At 51.2% G+C, this 19,600-nt stretch overlaps 1 protein-coding gene across 7 annotated transcripts in view; it reads right to left on the reverse strand.

Moving 5' to 3' along the window:
• The window catches only part of Tbc1d2 (TBC1 domain family member 2), a 48,005-nt gene that overhangs the window by 13,512 nt on the left and 14,893 nt on the right, over positions 1 to 19,600 (reverse strand). For 6 of the 7 annotated variants that reach the window (XR_002476555.2, XM_060379877.1, XM_021641488.2 and 3 more), the window contains exons 4-6: positions 14,346 to 14,479; positions 12,901 to 13,100; positions 3,686 to 4,072 (exon numbers count right to left, since the gene is read on the reverse strand). Coding sequence is in view for 6 of the 7 variants with exons in the window: in XM_060379877.1 (XP_060235860.1) it covers positions 3,686 to 4,072; positions 12,901 to 13,100; positions 14,346 to 14,479 (721 nt within the window). In the remaining variant the exon portion in view is untranslated. The remainder of the gene's footprint in view (positions 1 to 3,685; positions 4,073 to 12,900; positions 13,101 to 14,345; positions 14,480 to 19,600) is intronic. The other variant, XM_021641490.2, reaches the window with a different exon arrangement.

Raw genomic sequence — 19,600 nt, forward strand, 5'->3', positions numbered from 1 at the left:
TGGATGTTTTGGTTTCTTTGTAAACTCAGTCATGTTATGTAAATACGTTTTTGTTTTAATCCCAAGTGTGGGATTTTAGCTGGGCTCTAGTTTGTCCACGGCACAGCTGTTAATTGTCTCTTGCGGGTTGTGGCTTTTGCCAGCTGGTAATGGCATGGAGAGGGCTGTGGTCTAGGGCTCAAGATATGGTGTTAGCCTGTGGCATGTAGCAGTTTGGAGAGGCCCAAGAGAAGGGGAGAAGTAAAGGGGTCTGATCCCCTCTCCCCACTAACCTCTCTCTCCTACCTAGGGTTGGGGAGTTGGTGGAAGGGAGGTAGAGGCCTAAACATCCCAAATAAATCAGGTTTTAAAAAACGAGCGCTACAGAGGCCTAGACCCATGGGAGGGGCAAGGCTTCTTCCTGGTGCTGTATATAATAAACTGCCTCCTCATTCTCTGCTGAGTTTCCAGGCTACTGGTGCATCAGACACACTGGCCTGGTCCAACCCAGCTTTTCTGTTGTTGTCCCTGTTAATCCCAAAGCTGTGCAGGTTTCGGCAATGTGCATAAACCACCACACATGGCCCCTTCCCTGCTTTTCTTGAGAAGATCCTATTATGTATCCCAGACTGGTCTCTAACTCATCCTCCTCCTGTGTGCCACCATGCCGAGGTCCAACAGTTATTTATTTACCGGAAGGATGACTATTCTACTGGGTAATTTCCTACAGCTGACTTAGTCCTTGTTTTGTTTTTCAATGTTTTAAAATGTGAGCCTTGGGCATTTCAGCTGCTTTTTAAGTATGAGGCTTCCAGGATAAACAGCCACGAGCTTTGAGATTTCCTCTCACGGTCCAGCGTAGGGAGTGACAGCTTCCTGCATGGACAGCTGAGAAGCTGGGGAAGCCATAGGAAGGTCCCATATAGATCTACAGCTGTGGCTCATGATCTTTGTTCTCTTGAGAAGAACATTCTAGAAGCCATTCAAGCACGCTATCCACTCATATCCTCTAAGAACCAAAGCCTTTCCTTTCCTGCTGGGGGAAAAAATCCTAGGCTCTGGGTTTAGGGCGTGCTTCTATTAGTCACCATGTGTGAGGGATACAAGATGGCTGTCAGGGACCATCTGTGCCCTCAGTCTGTGGGGCGCCTGCACCGCTGCTCATGGGGATTCTTCCCCAGCACCTGGGATGAGCCACAAGCATCCAGGTGAGAGAATAAAGTTTCTGTCAGGCCTGTAGTCTCGCTGTGTGCCATCTGTGGGTGATGAGTGCTAGAGTAGCATTGTTCCCGTTTTACAGATGAGGTACACCCCTCAGCGATGCAGCTGGGGTGGAAAAGCGAGGATCCCCACCTGGGAGCGTCCCTCAGCAAACACCACTGACGGGCGCAGAGCACACCCAGTCCTGCTCCATCTTCCCAGCCCCTCCTCACCCAGGCTCAGCACAGGCACCTCTCAGACTCTGAGAAGATGGGTTTGTCATATAGGGAGCCCATTCCCAGGTCAGAGGGAAGCTGAGAGGTGCCCAGGTAGGGAGGTGGGTGTGAGCTGGGCAGCCTCCCAGCAGCTTGGTGTCCCACCTTGCCTATCTGGAGTGCTCTCCTTGGCTCAGAACTGCAGGGAGGAAAAAGAGAGGCCTCAGAGGAGAAAAAAGCCACACAGAGTCACAGTGAAGCAAGAGGAAAACACGCAGGAGAAGAAGCCCAGGAGAGGAGAGCCTGCTGCCTCCTGCAAAGGATCAGATATCACAGACAGATATCAGATGTCTTGGGAAATGCTTGTGCGGGAGTCTACCATAATCCTGCTGCCTATGATGTTGAGCTGAGCCCATCGTCCCCCTCATGCGTCAGTTACCTGCCAGCAGTGGACCTGCATGGCTAGACATCCCTGTCTTCCAGTTCTGTTCCCCTCACCACCCCAGACAGAACTTCATGTAGTTCTGGCCTCAAACTCTGCGCTGAGGATGGCCTTGGATTCCTGGTCCTTCTGCCTCCACTTCCCTTCTAGGTGCTGGGATTACAAGCCTGGTTTGATAACATTGAGCTCCCGGCCCCGACTCCAGCTCTGAAATTCAAGACGTCACTGACACTACCCTTGAAATGATAAGAGGGCCTTTCTTACGGCTGGCTGTCCAGTCTCAGGCAAGCCCTGTGAGTATTCTCTATGGTCATATGATGAAGGGCATTTGATGGGCATCCTAAGAACTGGGAACTAAGACGCACGTACTCCATGCAGCTCTATACTGGGCTCAGGGGCATGACCTACCAGCATAAGACCCCAGGATGGCGAGTCTCCTCACAGACATGACTAAGGAACACATTCTGGCTCCGAGGAGAGGAAGGATTTCAAGTGGCCCTTGGCTCTCTGGAGCCATCCCAGTGATCTATGTCTCAAGCCTGTGCTGAGCTATGGGGTCTGGAACAGGGACACCTGATGAGGCAGAAGGCAAAGGCACACGGCGCAAAAAGAAGCTTTCCCACTAGCATGCGCCTGACCAGGGGCTTTCTGGCAGGCCTCTGTTCTTTGTTCTGTTGTATTCCTAAATAGCCTCTGACTTCAGGCCAACAGCAGGTCCTGCTAGTTTGGGCTGGCAGAGAAGGGCGTATGGGTCTCAAGTCCCCTTCCTTTGTCCTAAGGATTCTTCAGGCTCAGGAAGAGTTAAGCCACTTCCTGCAAAGGAGAGAGAGCCTGACCAAAGCCATTCAGCTAGGAAGGCGCGGAGCAGGACTTGGCGCCATGGCTGTGTTACTTCACAGGGTGGCCAGTGGCCATGCTTGACTCACTAGTGCCTCTCCCAGAAGCTTCCTCTTTCTCTCTACCTCCCACCAGCCAGCAGCTCTTTGAGTTATGCAAGAACATGGGAGGCTATGAGGCAGTGTTTGGGACCACACTGGCACTGGTTCTGTGTGTTGTCCTTAGGGTCAAGAGGACCTGTCGTTAGCCTCAGGCATGCTGCTGCCTGGGCAGGCCCTGCCACACTGAGAGAAGCCTGTGGCCCGAGGCAGGTATCACATCTCAAATGATGTCCCCAACCCTCCTGTCCAAAGGGCCTGAAGAGAGAGATGAGGACAGAGAAGGGAAGCAAGGTGAGGCGTTGAAGGTGGTGAGAGGCTGGGAGTTGCGGAGCAGGTAGAGCAGTTAGCGGACATCCAGCCAGGTTCTGTTCCCAGCTCGGCTCCCGGTAACCGTCTTTACCCTCAGCCTCAGCACTCGAAGCTGCAAAGTGGGAAGCCACCATGTAGCAGCCTCACAGGGCTGGCACAGGCCACAGTGAGCTGATACAGTGCACACTGGAGGTGGCCCTGGCTCATGAGGATCCCTCAGTGGTGACTGCTCTCACCCTGGGCCAGCCCGCAGCCAGCACAGGCTACATGTTCTACACATGGAGGCCAGCCTGGGCTCCTGGGCAACAGAAGGAGGTTGTGCAAGCCAGGCCCCAGACTGGACTATTCTCGGGCTCCTTCAGCTCTACACTGATAAGCTGGGAGCCTGTTCACTTTCCAGAGGCCCAACACAACATGAAAGGTCAGACTGCACTGGGTCTTCAGCAAGCGAGGGACGGAGGGGAGATTTTCTCTTTGCTACCCAGTTCCGGTTTGGATGTTCCAGAATGAAGGGGCAGCTTCTGCCCCAACTAGAAAAACCACACATGGCACCCTCCCCAGAGTCGAGGAAAGCATGTGGGGTGGAGGGCAGTGGAACCTACCTTCAGGTGCTCTATCCTCTCCTGCTGGCTCAGGAAGTCACCGTTGGCAGCTTCGGCAGGCTGGCCGGGGGGCTGTGCAAGGTCTTCCGTGAGCTTCTGGGAGAGCTTGCAGATGACCTGCTGCTTGGCCTGGTTCTTATCCACGAGCAGCTGCACCTGCTGCTGAAGCGCCTGCACCTGCTGCTCCCGCAGGCCGGCCTCATGCACCAGGCGCTCGCGACCCTGCTCTAGGGCCTCCACTCGCTGGTTCAGCTCCGCGATCTGCCGCACCTTGTGCCGGACGAGCTCCAGCCGGTCCCTGTCCTCAGCGGCTGCGAGGTACGCACTGGATGCTCGTTTCTCTTGCTGAGCAGCCTCCAGGGCCTTGTGTAGGATTATCACAAGCTCCTGGGTGGGAGGGGAACAGCTGTGAGTGCTGGGAAGACCTGGCAGGTGCCAATCAGGCACCTACTATCCCAGGCTTCCCAAACCTGAAGTGCCCAGAAGCTCCTCTGGGCATCTTATCACACTCCTTTCTGCTTTCTTGGTCCAATAAGAGTGGTTGCTGAATATCTGGCCCAAAACCAACCAAACAACCAAATACATTTCAGCAAGCTCTGCTTTAACATGTGTGAGCAGAGACGTGGGCAGCTTCCGGGTCACCTCTGAGACAACAGATATGTGCACCATGGGTCCTGCTTTCTTTCCTTCTGGCTGGGAAGTGACTGTATGGGAGCCCCCAGAGCTGAGGATAGCAGGGCTGCCCACCTTCCCCAGCTAAGGCTCGCTTACTGTTATCTGGATTCTACAGTGAAAGAGAAAAAAAGAAATTCTCTAGGCTATAGGATCCTGAGGAGCTGAACCCACACCTGTCTGTTTCAGAGAAGAGCAAAGTGAGGCTCAGGAGACCAGAGTTCAGTCCCAAAGCATCCAGACCCCAAAGCCCGAGCTTAGAAGTGAAATTGGGGTGTGGGTGCATGGCACAAGGGTGTGGCTCTTGCCTCTCACTATGAGCCAGATATTGTTAAAGACTGTGGTATCCCTTTCTGCCAAGGTGGTGCAAGCTTCTGAATCCTCAAGACGGCATCTGTTCATCTCGACTGTCAGCCTGGTGGGCTTTAGAATCTCCATGGGAACAAGCCTCTGGCAATGTCGCTGAAGCAGCGCCTAGGTCAGAAGTTAACTGAGGTGGGGAGACCCACTTTAAGTGTGGGTGGCACCATCCCCTGGGCTGACTGAATACAAAGGAGGAAAGGGAGGAAGGGGCTGGGCACCATGTGCGTCCCGCTCTGCTTCCAAAGTGTGGAAGCCACGTGGTGAGCTGCTTTGAGTTCCTGCTGCCAGGACTTCTCTGATGGACTGTATCTTTGAACTTTGCCTCAAAATAACCCCTTTTTCTTTAAGTTGCTTTTGTCAAGTTTTGTTACAGCAACTGGAAAAGCAATGAAGACAGCATCCAAGCAGCCATGTCCAAGCAAGCTGAAACAGGACTGGAGGAGAAATCCAGGACACTCACCGAGCAAACTCAATCTGTTTGTGTCAAGCCTTCAGCCCAGCACTGATCAACAGTGCCCAAAAGGCCAGTCGGGAAGTAAGTGCTAGATAGCTGGGAAACAGCACTGGCCTTTCCTGCTCTGACCCCAAGTCTGAAGGGCCTCACTGTGTCTGCGGACTCTAACCTCCCCAGGACTCAGGCCTGCTGTGCCCAAAGCAGGGAATGAACTAATCTGGGGCCAGGATCACAGCATCAGGAGCTTGGCAGCCCAGCAGCCGGGTGCAGGGAGGTCCCGAAGGTCACTGTCCACTAGGGTACTTGGAACACACACTCTCTTAGTGACACCTCAACCATGCCCACACTTCATCCTTCCAGTAATTGCTTCGATTAGATGGGATTATTTCCTGAGCATGATCCCATTACGGAGAACTGCCGGAGACCACCTTGGGTCTACTGACAAATCTCTTCTCTAGTTCTTGCCTGTTTTTGAGACAGCCCTTCACATTTAGCTCAGGCTGGCCTCGAACTCATGATCCTCCTGCCTTGGGCTCCCAGGTTCAAGAACTAACCCCACACCGTCATGCCTGGTGCGCAGGAAGGGATGATCACAGTTCCCACCTCCAAGGACTGGGAATAAAGATAGGCCACTCGTACATAGTAGAGAAGGTTTTCTGTGAGAGAGGGGCAAAGGGGTTTGTTGGGGCACGGTGTCTTTCTGCCTGGGGTTGGGCTGCGAAAGGCCCTTACACTCCACAACATGATAAGGAAATTAAAACTGAGCCATGAGGAACGAAGAGGGTTAAAGATGGCCAACAGCCTGAGGGAGGTGAGGGTGGGGAAGCCTTTCCAGGCCAGGCCCCTAAAGAAAGCTTAAAAGACAGTCTGAGCAAAGGTCTGGGGAGCAGAAAGGGCAGATTTAGAGCCTCAGGAGCTGCTGAGTGTGGCCAGATGGTGGGGTTGGGGACACAACTGCACATCAGACTACTACATCTGGAATGTTCCAAAGTGGAGAAACAGCTTCCTGGGGCTCTAGTGAGAGATTAACATTCCTATGGCTCCAGGGTCTATCTGAGACTGTGAGGTGGCCCTGGGTCACTGCAATGTGAAATAGTCACAGACGCCATAGTGTCTGAGTCTTGCTCTGGACCAGGAGCCAGTAAGCATCTTCCCCAGCTTTGAAGGATCTGGAAGCCAGCACATTACAGCCAGTGCGCCCCTTCTGTCACTCAAGTCTCAGCATATCCCATCAGGCTTCCAGCCAGGAACCCAACCACCACTTCACCCCATCCTTACACCAGAAGACATGTTTGGGGAGAGGAGGCAGCTGCACAGGAAGCTCAGAGGTATGGGACACCTGGAGACCAGAAAGACCTGTGGACCGTCTGCCCAGCCACCGTGCCATCAACACATGGAGACGGAGACCCACAGAAAAGCTAAGAGTACAGAGTCAGTGGGCCGAGCAGAGGGCTCCCATGTCCCAGTTCAGGAGCCCTGGCTTCCATGCCTCTAGTGCATGGGCTCTGCAGCAGAATGCTTCTTTCCGTTTCTCTTTGAAGTGGAAACTGCTCAAAAGGTAGTGGTATTGGCCAAGATAGCCAAGATCCAGGTGTGGCGGGCACACCTCCAGTGCTAGCTCTTGGGAGGATCAGAGATTTGAGGCCAGTTACACAGACCTCATTATGACAACCCAATGGGTTTACCACCGGTGAACAATTAAGTAAACCAAATGTGTTGTATCAACAAAGGGGCTATAAGCTGGGTGACGAACGCCTGTTATCCCAGCACTTGGGGAGGCAGAGGCAGGTGGATCTCTGTGGGTTCAAGGACAGCCTGGTCTACAAAGTGAGTCCAGGACAGCCAAGGCCACACAGAGAAACCTGTCTTGAAAAAACAAAACAAAACAACAACAACAAAACACCAAAAAAATGCACAAGGGAATATTATTCAAACTTAAAAAAAAAGGAACTTTGGCATTTATTACCACAGGGAAGAAAACCTTAATTAAAAAGTTAAAAAAATTTTTTTAAATATTTATTTATTATGTATACAGTATTCTGCCTACATGTGTGCCTGCATACCAGAAGGGGGCACCAGATCTCATCATAGATGGCTGTGTGCCACCATGTGGTTGCTGGGAATTGAACTCAGGACCTCTGGAAGAGCAGCAGTGCTCTTAACCTCTGAGCCATCCTTCAGCCCCCTTAAAACTTTTTTTTAATATTTACTTATTATGTGTGTATGTCTCTGTGTGTGCCCATTTGTAGATGGGAGTTGCTTCTCTCTTTCCATCAGTCCTAAGGATCGAACTCAGGTCATCAGGTTTGGTGGTAAGTGCCTTTAGCCATGAGCCACCTTTCCACTCGGAATGAACCTGTGAGGGGAGCATCCTAAGCAGAACTATCCAGCCACAAACATGGCTGCGGTTCTGCAGGTCAGAGGAAAACCAGAGTAGTCAAACTAGAGAGCTGAGAACAACGTGGTCCCCAGGCTGGATAGCAGGGGTGGAGCTGCTGAATGGTTCAGGTTTTCACTTTGCAAGAAGGAGAGAGATCTGTTGCATAGTATGAACATATATAACATTGCAGACCTGGGTACAGGATGCTATGTAGTGGCATGCAGCTATAGTTATAACACTGGGAAACAGAGACAGGGAGATCACAGACACCAAACCAGACCAAACTAAACCAAACCACAAACCTAGAGACAAACTATAAATTTTAGGCTACTTTTTTTACTTGCTTGTTTTTGGTGGCGCTGGGCCTAGAACCCAGGAACTTGTAGATGCTAGACACGTGCTATGCCATTGAGCTATACCCCAGGTAGTCCTGTTTTATGTTTTGCTTGTTTGTTTACTAGGGTTAAATTGTTCAAAGTTGTGAGGGGGTGCCAAAATATGTAGTAACTGAACCATTTTAATGTAATAATTTAAAAAAAAAAAATAACCACACAGGTCCATAGTGAACAAATACTCTTAAGAATGCAAATGGTAGGTAGGCTGGGGTAGACAATTCTGGAGTGCTCGCCTCCCATGGGCTCCAGGCCAGGACCACAGTACAACTGTTACAAAGGCACAGAGCTATATTACTTTTTTCTGACCCAAGACATCATGCTTCTTATGCAAATTTTTGACGACCTCAAACAATATAAAACTACTATTTAGAACCAGCACCGACTGTATTAGTACAAAGGGCTCAAGAGCTCACCTTTTAAGAAACTACGGTGTGCCATGTCTGTGGGGACTCTCCTAGATGGGCCTAGCCAGGTGCACAATGAGAGCAGGATCAGAGAAGGCTGGACAGTTTGACAGGGCCATCACCACGTGACCTACCAACTACAAAAGCCACACGGCAGGCTGATATCCACCCCATGCAAACTGGTTTCACTCTTTGCACCCATGCCACAGAAAAAAGCTAAGGAAAGCCTGTGGTTCATTGCTTTTGAGCAGGCTCTCCTGGAGCCTCAGAAATTTGCTGTGTGACGAAGGATGGTCTCCACCTCCTGAGTGCTGTGATTACAAGGGTGTGCCACCAGGCCTGCTTCACGCTGGACCTACACTCTACTGATGTGGGGTATCCTGGTCCCTGCAGAGAAACAACGAGGTGGTTCCTGGTTTCCACCATCATAAGCATTGCCTGAGGACCAATTCCAGGAAGCAGAGGAGCTGATGGAGAGAGATGTGTCAACCTAACTGCTGCCTGGCCCATCTCAGACTTTCATACCTGCCCGTGAGCTTATTTTCATTTTAAAAGGCCATGAGTCATCCTTTTAGCTTAGCCTTGGTTTGTGTGCACCGATATACGCATTGCCGTGTGACACTCAGGAGTGTGGCTGGGAAGTTGACACAGGCTTCACACTCTGCTCCATATACTGATTTGTGGTCTCCCTGGAAGCTATTAAAGGGAGAAAACAGTCCTTGGGCCTCTGGGGCCTTTCAGAGGTGAGTGGCATTAGATAAGGTCATGAGGATGGAGTTCCCACCACTGAATCCTGCTGGTGGCTGGTGAAGAAGAAAGCCGGAAGACAGACACACACAGACACACACAGACAGATCTCCCTGTCTCTTGCCATGTGATCCCCTAAATTGTCTCAGAATTCTGCCAACAAGGCCATCCTCGGTGTTGGCAGGGCGCTTGCCTAACACAAGCCAGGTGTGGCTATGTGTACTTGTAACCCCACAATACAGGGGAACCTTGTCACAGAACAAATCTTTTCTAAATAAGCAGCCTGCCTTAGGCATATTGCTACAATCACAAACAACAGGCTGATGGATCCAACAAAGAGTGATTTAACAGGATGGCTTCAGGCTGGGTACCTCACAGAGTGTCAGCTTTCTTACAGTCAGTCTGGTGATAAAGACCCCAGTTTCACGCAGCGTTGCCCTCAAGAATTAGAGAGGAAGTGTCAAAGCCTTCCCTCAAGTTGCATTGACCAGGATGTCTCCCAGCCCTCTCTCCCAGTCAAGGCCAGGTCCTATCTGCAGACAGGCACTCTAAAATTTCTGGCTAGAGTTTTGGGGAATAGGGTTGAAGGATTGTCCCCACTAAGTTTCCTATGTGGCCCTGTTGGGGTCTAACCTTCCTAGCAGCTGACAGATGGCCACCAACGCTAGCCAACAGTCAGCCATCTGCCAGGGAAGACAGCTTTCAAACTGGGCATGACTGTTGGCCCAGGGGCCTGAGGCACCTAGGCAACCTGCCACCTGGAGCTGTCTGCCAGAGTCTAAACCTCTGTAGGGCCAGCAACGGGGCTGCCAAGATGGATAATGGTTTAATGGGCTTCGGAGTCCCCGGTGGATTTATTGACATTGAGAGTGCACTCATGCCATCCGAGATCAGTCCTGACACTTGCGTGTGATGCTAGGCCATGAGACAGGAGAGGAAGGCAGGCAGCCCTGGCCTCGGGCAGCATCCCAGACCTGTAGCATTGCACCTCAGTCAAGTCACCACCTGCAAGCCCTCTGAGCAAGGCCCAGTGAAAGGACTGAGGCCTAGCGGTGAAAGATCAGACTCTGAGCCCAGGTTTGGCCCCTGCCAAGCGTGAGAATGGAGAGCTCTCAGGCCATCAGACCTGCAGTTTCCTGTTCAGGAGGGGAGGGTAGCCCTGCATCTGTGGTAAGCATTGCGGCAGGTGTCCAGACAGCCCTGCGCAGGGGCCCCACAACCCCGGCACCGGAAGCTAGCATACTCCAACTTCTCTTCCCCACCGGATGGCAGTCTTCGGGGGGAGGAGGGGGAGGGTGCCAGTGTGCTTCCCCACAGCGTAAAATTCGAGGCACAGATTCTCACAGGGCCACTGAGTTCATTGATGTTCATCTACTCCAGTGCCTCTCAACCCTCCTAATGCTGCCGCCCTTTAATTCAGTTCCTCCTGGTGTGGGGACTCCCAGCCATAACCTCATTTTTGTTGCTACATCATAACAGTAATTCTGCTACTGTTAGAAATAGTAACATAAACATCTCTGCTTTCCAGTGGTCTTAGGTGTGACCCCCAAAGGGGTCGTGACTCACAGGTTGAGAATCACCGATCTACTTGGTTGTATTTGGCCATTGTTTTTACCACCACAACAAAAAAAGCAAACTAGAACAGACTGAGGGTCTGAGGTGAACCCCTCTCTGCCCAGTATCTCTAGTGCTGGGTACCAGACTCCAGGTACCACTGGCTACCCTAGCAGAGAACAGCTTCTCTGCTCATGTGCCCCTGGCCACCTTGGTGCCAGCAGCTGGTCTCCTGTTCTTCCCTCCTGCCTTTGGTGCCTGGCTGAACACTCAGGGCTGGTGGAGCTGGGTGGCCTGAGCTCCCACACACGACTAGGTCAGGAACATGTTTCCAGGAAGCTCTGACAGGGTCACTCCACCATCTCCTCAGAGGCCGGGGGAGGGGACCTGCTCGTAGTAAGTGAGGAGGAACCAATACAAAAGGCTGGGAGCACCAAAGCAAGAGTCTGCTGGCCACACACACAGCTGTGGGGCACTGTGGGGTGCCAGGCATTGACCTTAGGGTCCAGACCTGGGCCTCTGCAGGCTGGGAGGTTAACAGACACGCCACCGTCACAATGTGGGCCTGTGCTGGGAGTCAATGCAAGGCTGCTGTGCATGCATGAGAGGTGCTGGGGTAGTAAAGTGCACTCAGACTGTAAGTCAGAGGCTAAACCACAAACCCCTTTCTCCCAGACGTCTGCCCCAGCAGACAGTTTTCCTGGAAAGTTACCCGGCAAAAAGAAAGGTCCAAGCAACTTCCTCATCCCCTCCTCCCTTGGAATGGGTGTTTCCTGGCCACCCTTACAGGCCTCTGAGAGTCTTACCTTCCTTTATGGAAGGCAGGGACCTCCCAGAGGTACAAGGGTCTCCAAGGCCCTCCTGAGTACCTCTGGCCATTTGTTATGCCTTAGAAAGAAAGGCTAGGTAAGGGGTGGGCTGCCCACATATTCTAGGAAGGAGGGAGATGTGGTGACAGGACAGGCAATGTGAACGGTGAGGGTTTCTTTTTCTTCCGAGTTTGGATCAGCTACATGAGTCCAGGGATACAAAGCTACAATACAGTTCCAGCCCTCTCATGACAGGAAGGCCACAAGACAGGAGGAAGACCTAACCCCCCCATCACTGCCATGTCCCCACATAGGATGTCACATGCAGCAAGTACATGTCTGTGTGTTCTTTGACCCCACAGCTGCCTCTGCTGTGCAATGCATGCTGTTCGGGCCTGTGGCCTTCACTCTTCTCTCCCGACACTAGCACACTGCATGCACGCTCTGGGCCTGAGGTAAAGATGTGATGCATGAATGAAAGCAACCCTCTCCTCACCATCTACTTCGCTAACCGTAATCCTGGCCTGCTGTGAGGGGCGAGGTTAGGTATGCAGAGGGCTTTTCTCAACTGCCAGCTCCCCACACAGGGCAGGAAGCATAAGAAGGGACTGAAGACCTACCAGTGCAGACCACACGGCCCACCCCAGCCTGAGTCCTGTGCAGCCAGGGCCAGGGAGGGAAGCAGAAGGGGACTCAGGGCAGCCGGAGCTCAAATCAAGCTTCCGCCTTCCTCACAGGGGCAAAGGCGCCCAAGGCCCCACCTGGGCTTTCCGATAACAGCTGTGAGACCTTCACTCTCATCATGCTAGAGAGGTACCTGCTGGGTGCGGCAGCTCTCCCACATCCCTGCCACTGACGCTACGTCACAGAGTAGCCTTTACCCATAAACACTTGCAGAGTTGAGCCTTCTGAATGATGTTAGTGCCTCTGGGCACAAGCCCCTTATTTTCCATGATGGCCACACGTCCCCTTTTTGTAACTGCTACAGTGAACTTCTCATGCAAAAACGAAATTACCTCTCCTGCCACTGTCCTCTGACAGTCCTGCCAGCTTTCTGTCCTGGGTCAGTTCCTCAGGTACCCGCACACGGTCATAAGGTACGAGCATCCTCCCTGTACATCCGGACAGCACCCCAGGCACTGCCTTTCTTTCATGGTGGTTCAGACCGTCCAAGCCCCTCTAAGAGGTATCCAAGAATCAGCAATTACATTAAGTCTCCAGAGACCTGTCCTTTGGTGGCCTCCCACACCTAGTTTGTGGACAGCATGTTTCTGAGCGACCGACAGTGAGGCACTTCCTACTCTACAGTTGTCCTCTGGAGACCACAGACTAGCTGTGCCGGGTTGGGGTGAGGTGCTACTGCACAGAGCTATCGGCAGGGCTCAAAGGCTGGGGTGGGGCTGACAACGGGGCTCCCAGGAAGGGGCTGGAGCTCACCTTCTGTGACTTGAGTTCTTTGGTGAGCGCCAGCACCTGCTGTTCCAGGGCCACCACCTTTTCCTGGGCTGTGCGGCTCCGAGCCAGCCCGTCGGAAAAGAATGGGAAGGTGTTGCTTTGCCGCTTGGGTTTCTGCACGGGACCCGAGGGTGCAGAGGACCTGGGTGCGGGCTTGGGAGGATCCTCTGGCTCTTTTCCTGCTTGAGGGGAGAGACATGGGCGGAAACAATAAAACGCTACGTCCACCTACAGGTGCCTCGTACAGATGTGAGGCAACAGCACCTTTCTGCATTTTCCTTATGACTAAGAAAGGGGGAAATATACTTTGCTTATTTGTGAATCGTTACTAGGAATTCTGTCATTCTGGGGACAAATGGCAGTGACAGTCACGTAACAGTGTGAATGTACTTGATACCACAGAATGGTGTAATGAAAAAACTTTGTTATGTATGTTTTACTACAATAAAACACCGTCAAGCCTGATGTGGCGCTGCATCCCAGCATAGGGGACAGAGGTAGAAGATCCGAAATTCAAGGTCCTTCTCAGCTCTACAAGTCAGAGGCCTGGGATACAGGAGACCCAGTCTCAAGAGGGAAACAAACCAAACAAACCTCTCCAGAGGTTACTCTTCAACCTCTGGAGACCTGGAGTTGGGGGGAGACTCAGAAGGTAAACAAAGAGGGCTCATGCTGAGAACAGAAACTTATGTTCCTGAGGCCCCTCCCCAGCAGTGTAAAACTGGGGAAACTGCTGCTGAGGGTGGGGTGAGAGGGAGGCTGACCAACCCAACTAGGGAGAGAAGACATACACACACTGCTGTGGTGCTGTGGCTTGCAGCTTTCTGGAGTCTCTGTTGGGCATTTTCTGCTAATGCAGTTTTTTTGTTTTTGTTTTTTTTTTTTTTTGAGTCATCCTTGACCTTTTAAAGTATCGCCCCCTATCTCCCCACCATAATACTCCTGTTGGTAACCCCAATAATATCTCACTGGTTCAGCCAATTTGAACCTTGGTGTAATTGTTATTTTGGTCTGTCATGGGTTCCCTTTCTGGAGTGAACAGACGTGTGTGTGTGTGCGTGTTAAGGACTGAATGTTTGTATTCCCACAGTCCCAGGCTGAAGCTTTAGTCACCAGTGTGATGGCATTGGGGGGCAGGGCCTTAACTAATTTAGATGAAGGCACAAAGGTGGAGCCCCATGATAGGATTAGTGCCCTTAGAAGAAGAACTTGAGAGCTCTCTCTACCACCTCAGGGGACAGAGCAACCACTGTCTACAGGCCTGGAAGAGACCTTTACTGGAATCAAAATCAGCAGCATGTGGACCTTGGACTCCTTAGCTTCCACCTAACAATGACAGCCACAGTGACGGCTCTCCTTGAGCCACAGGCACACTCTTGCAGGCAGGGAGGAGACGGGGCTTGGTCTTGGACCTGGACAGAGCTCACCTGGAATGCTGGGGTCAGAGATGAAGGGCTGCTCCCCCCTTTGAGGCTCCGGATTCTGTGACGATTCTTCCACTAGTGGTCCGTGGCTTGCTGCTTGGGCCTGCTTGTTGCCACGAATGTTGTGCATGGTATTCCTGGAAGGAGAAGGGAGGGGCATGAGGCCAGGCAACCTCTGCCCTTTCTGGGGCTCCATCGTCATCGGTGCCCTGACTGGGCCCCACACTCAGCATCCTGTGTGGTGCATCTCTGTGGGATGCTGAGGCTAAGGCTGGGAAGCCTTTCATTTCCAGAGAGCCTCTGAGCTCGGTACCAGGTGACAGACTGACTCCCTTTCTCAGCTGGGTTCCCTCTTCGCCTAATCTGGGAAACCCCAGATCCTCTAAGGAGGGCCACACAACCCTTCCCTGATAAGAAACCCATACAGTGTGTACCTGGGGATCCCTGGAAACACCCACCCTATGCTAATGAGCTGTCTTGGTGTCTTGGCTTTCAAACAATGACCAATGACCGTTAATCTTACCTGGAGTTCTTCCCCACCCATAGGATAATTAAGTGCTGTCTTCCCCCTCTTATGATAGGGCTGTGTTGTTACATGTAAATAAAGTATCCCTGGGACCCCTAGATCCAGAAAATGAAACAAACACATTCACCCTCAAAATTCCCCCCACTGCCCAAAGTTTATAAATCCCCGATTTCACACTAAATAAATATACAACCATCAGCTTTTCACCATGACCATCTGAGATCCATCATTTACTCTGGGGAAAGAAGGGCTCCCCTCCTCCCTAAAGAATCTCTGCTAGGTCCCCGGGCTTGAATGCTGGCCAGTCAGCCATGTGCTGCTGGCTGCCTCAAGTTTCCTCCATTCACTGGTGTTCAGGTTGCTGCCACCTTCTTGCTAGCCCACCACAGTGTCCGTCTGCGGAAGCAAGCAAAACGGCTGTTCTTGAAGCAGCTGTTTTGTCTGATTGGACAAAACTTGGCTCCAGCCTCTGCTTCTCTCTGCTTTGGAGCTCCTTAACCGGCTGCTACAGCCACAGACTTGCCCAAGTCTTGCCGGGCCCTTGTTGCCGCCTGGCTCCGATTTTGGAGCCCTGAGCTCCCTTAACCCTGTGCTTTGCCCTTTTTCCACTTGGAGTGTACACTTCTGGTTTGGGGCCCAAGCTTCCTGGGAGAGTACCAAAGCCCAGGCTCCCTCTGGATGAGAAACCACGTACCCCCACATACCCACCTCCCCGTCTCAAGCCCCTCCCCCTCCTCATGTACCCCCTTCCACACTACACTTCCCCACCCTTTTATTCTTAGTGAATTTCATACATATATAAAGTGTATCTTTAAGACATTTTTTTAGATTCATTTTATGAGTGTTTTGCCTACATGTATGTCTGCGAACCATGTGCATTCCTGGTGTCTGTGGAAGTCAGAAGAGGGCACTGGATCCTTTAGAACTGAAGTTACGGAGAAATCACCATGTGGGCGCTGGGATTTGAATCCAGGGCAGAGGGCGGTCCTCTACAAGAACAAGTGCTTCCAACCCGCTGAGCCATTTCCCTGAGCTCCTACAATGTATCTTGACAATATCCTCCCCGGCCTCCCCACCCCCAACATATTATATTCCCTTCCTACTGAGTCCAAGCACTGTTGCCAGCTTGAGCACAGACAACCTACCACTGGCCACAACCCTTCAGAACAAGGACTCTCCCTCCCCCAGCAGCCACCAGTTGCCCAGTAGCCAATAGCTCTTCAGCTGTGGGTGGAGCCTCACGAGCCCCTCCCTCACTGATGCTGGAATTACGGACTGGCTTTATCTTGTACAGGTCGGGCACGGGTAAGCACAGCTCCTGCAAGCTCACGATAGCTCTGGCTGCTGTGCTTCTTGTATAAGCTTGGTTCCCGAAACCCCAACCCTGCTGCTGCGGCGTGAGCTCCACACTTGTCATCCTGCCCACGGCAGACTTAGAACCGTGCCTGCAAGAAGAAATTGCTCCATGTTTGTTGAACAGATGTTGAATGGACTTGCCAACCTAACTTCCCCGAACCCTCTGGTCTCCTAACTACCGTGTCCAAAGGCCATCTGCGGCTCCCAGCTCTGCTGAGGCATGTTGTAAGCATTTCCTGACAGCTATCTGTCTTCGCTCTCTTCCCGGACCCAGACCCACCCTGTCTTGCAGGTTCCACTGACTCATGGCTACCAAGGGGCTTATGTTGGTGCCCAGGCCAGGTTCAGCCAATGACCTGTTGAGGCTGCGGCCCCAGCCCAGGCTTAACGTTTGTGTGAGTTACAGAAAAGAACGAGGTAGCACCAGAGCCTGGCCTGAGAGTACAAACTACAGCAAATTTGAGGTCCACCAGATGGAGAGCTAGTTCAGGTGCTTAAGTTCCCTGTAAAGAGATACAAGCACACTGATTCGGAAATTAATAGCAAGGTAGAGAAAAAGAGAACTAAGTGAACTGTTTGAAACTACAGGTGGGGCAAGAAGAAAGGACCTGTGCACTACAAGAAATAGGCCACGCGGCCACACCTGCCCAGGGAGGGCAGCCACAGCTTGCAGCAGCGAAGACCATGGCTTCTGAGAGCCAAGCTCAGAGCATGCGTGTTTCCCAATGGAGTCTTGTAGGAGGGGTTCTGAAGGCAGGGGTCTTTGGAATTTCCTGAGATCTGCTTCAATATAGATGTAAGAGGTTGAAGAATCAAGCACCTGATTTAAATGTATTCTTAATGTTCCTGTTTGTGATCCCACAGTGATCTCATGATTAAAATCATTTTGCCATGCAGGAAAAAAGGTTAAACTCGGCTCCCAGTCCACGTCCTGTGTGTGTGTAGGCCACAGCTGAACATTAGGTATTTTCTTCACTCACTATCCACTTTTTTTTTTTTTTTTTCCTTTTGAGACAGGGTCGCTCAGGGAACCCAGAGCTTGCCACTCAGCTAGACTGGCTGGCAGTGAGCCCCAGAGGCTTCCTGTCTCTGCTTCCCCAGGGCTCCAGTTAGAGACAGGTTTCAGGGACCTGAGGTCCTCCTCGGTGGCACAGCAAGTTACCACCGAGCCGTGTCTCTAGTCCTTTCTTTTAACTTTTTTTAATTCTTGAGTCAGGGTTTCACGCATCTCAGATTGCATCTCACGCATCACAAATAAATAAATCTATGTGACACAAATAGTAAATCTATGTGACAGAGGATGACTCTGGACTTCTGCTCTTTCTGCCCTGTGGTGCTAGGCATCAAACACAGAGCTCCAGTGAGTCCGAGAGGCAAGGCCTCACTGACTGAGCTATGTCCCCAGCTATGTTTCTCTTGACCCAATCACAGGGTATCCATGACCATTTTCTGCCTTTGATGAAGGATAGGAAAAAAAAAATGAAATAAATTTGATACGGTGACTCTTTTTCTAAGAGTGAGGGAAAAGAAAGAAAACATTAAGAGCTGCCCCATCTAGCGACGGCTAATGCTTTCTGTGGACTGCAGAAATTTGTCTGAACTATCGCAACAACTAGTTTTCACTCTGACCAGTTACCAGATGCAGTTCGGTTGATGCTGCACCCAGAGGGCATTTACTAAGGGACAGTGGGGTAGGGTGGTCAGACAGGGGACATGAAAGTCAACAGACCTGTGGCCCCTGGTTCGATTGGTTGTGCTGTCCCTCTGAGCAACGTGATAGACAAGCCACTCTGGAAAACTCTCATTCCACAAATGCTCAGACGATGGAGAAGCACAAAACAAAAGAATTTAGTTCAGGTCCCCAAAAAGGAAGGGGTCAGGGACGGAGCCTGATAATGGACATGAGCTCAGACAGGGGTGAGAAGGAATGTGGGTACACTGACCAGATAAGCACCTCAGCAACACCCCTCCCCCACCTCTCTTCTTCAGATGCCCATAGAACTGTCTGGGAAGCCTCTCTATCCCTTCAGGCTCTTTACTAGTTATGAGTTCTACTCACATTTTGAGTTCTTTTTCAGTCAATCCCAGCAATTTGTGTCTTCTTAGAAGTTCTTCTGTTTCATCTAAGTTTTCAAGTTTGTTGGCATTACAGTTGTTCACAGCAATTCCTTGGACCCTGTCTCTTTTTGATAGGGACTCACTAAGTAGCCCAGGCAAACCTTGAACTCAGAATCTTCTTGTCTCAACCACCACGCCTGGCCCTTGTAATCTTTTTTATTTCTCTAAGATTGGTAGTAATGACCCTCTTTTTTTTGTTTCCAACTTTAGCAATCTGAATTTTCTCCCCTTTCTTGACCTAGCTAAAAGTTATCAGTTTTGTTGGGCTTTTAAACAAAAAACCATTTTATTTTATTCACACATATGCCATGGCACATGTGGGGAAGTCAGGGAAACTTTTGGGCGTTAGTTCTAAGTGTGTCCCAGGGATTGAACTCAGGTGATCAGATCTAGCAGCAAACCCCTTTATCTGTTGAGTCATCTTAGCAGCCTGAAGTGTCGTTCTAAAAGAAGATCCAGTCTGCTTGGTTCAGGGTAGGGAAAGAATGGGGTTGTATTTTCATGGGCTGGTAAAGAATATAGTCATTGGTTAAAGTAAGATCAGTATTACAGTCCTAATAACCTGCTCTTGCATTTGTTTTTAAGACCCCGTTACAAAGGACCCCTGGCTTTTCGGGCTGGTCATTTCCCTTCTTGGTTCTTACTACCTTCATCTGAAAATAAAAGCCCAGTGGGCACACTGGAAAGATCATCAGTGTCTGCAATGGGGGTCAGAGAGTCCTGAGCACTGCATGGACTCAAGGGTACAAGCTACAAAAGTTGGAGATGGATCCAGGAACATAGCCAGAGGCACCGGCTGAGTGGGATGACTGTCACTGCTGCCCACACTTCCCTCTGTTAGGAATTAGCTTCTCCAGCATGCCTCAGAGCTTGGGACTAGTGGACCTTGGGTGTGGGAGAGCAAGAAGGCCCCAACTTTAAGGGAGGAAAGCAACTCAAGGAAGCAGGGCTTGTTCTGGATGGAAATTTAAGAACAGGTAAGTCCAGCTAGGTGGCGCATACCTTTAATCCTAGCACTTGGGAGGCAGAGGCAGGAGGCTCTATGAGTTCGAGGCCAGCCTGCTCTACAGAGTGAGTTCTAAGACAGCCAAGGCAGAGAAACCCCGTCTTGGAAAAAAAAAAATAACCAACCAGGTAGTCCCGTACAGGAAAGTATGGAGGCAGTAGCTGGGCATGCTGCATTCACAATCAGAAAGCAGAGACAAATGAATGACAGTGCTTAGCTTATAGACTTTGTTTGTTTGTTTTGTTTTGAGAG

This window comes from Meriones unguiculatus, chromosome 3 (genome assembly GCF_030254825.1).
Source record: "Meriones unguiculatus strain TT.TT164.6M chromosome 3, Bangor_MerUng_6.1, whole genome shotgun sequence".
NCBI classification, from domain to species: Eukaryota; Metazoa; Chordata; class Mammalia; order Rodentia; family Muridae; genus Meriones; species Meriones unguiculatus.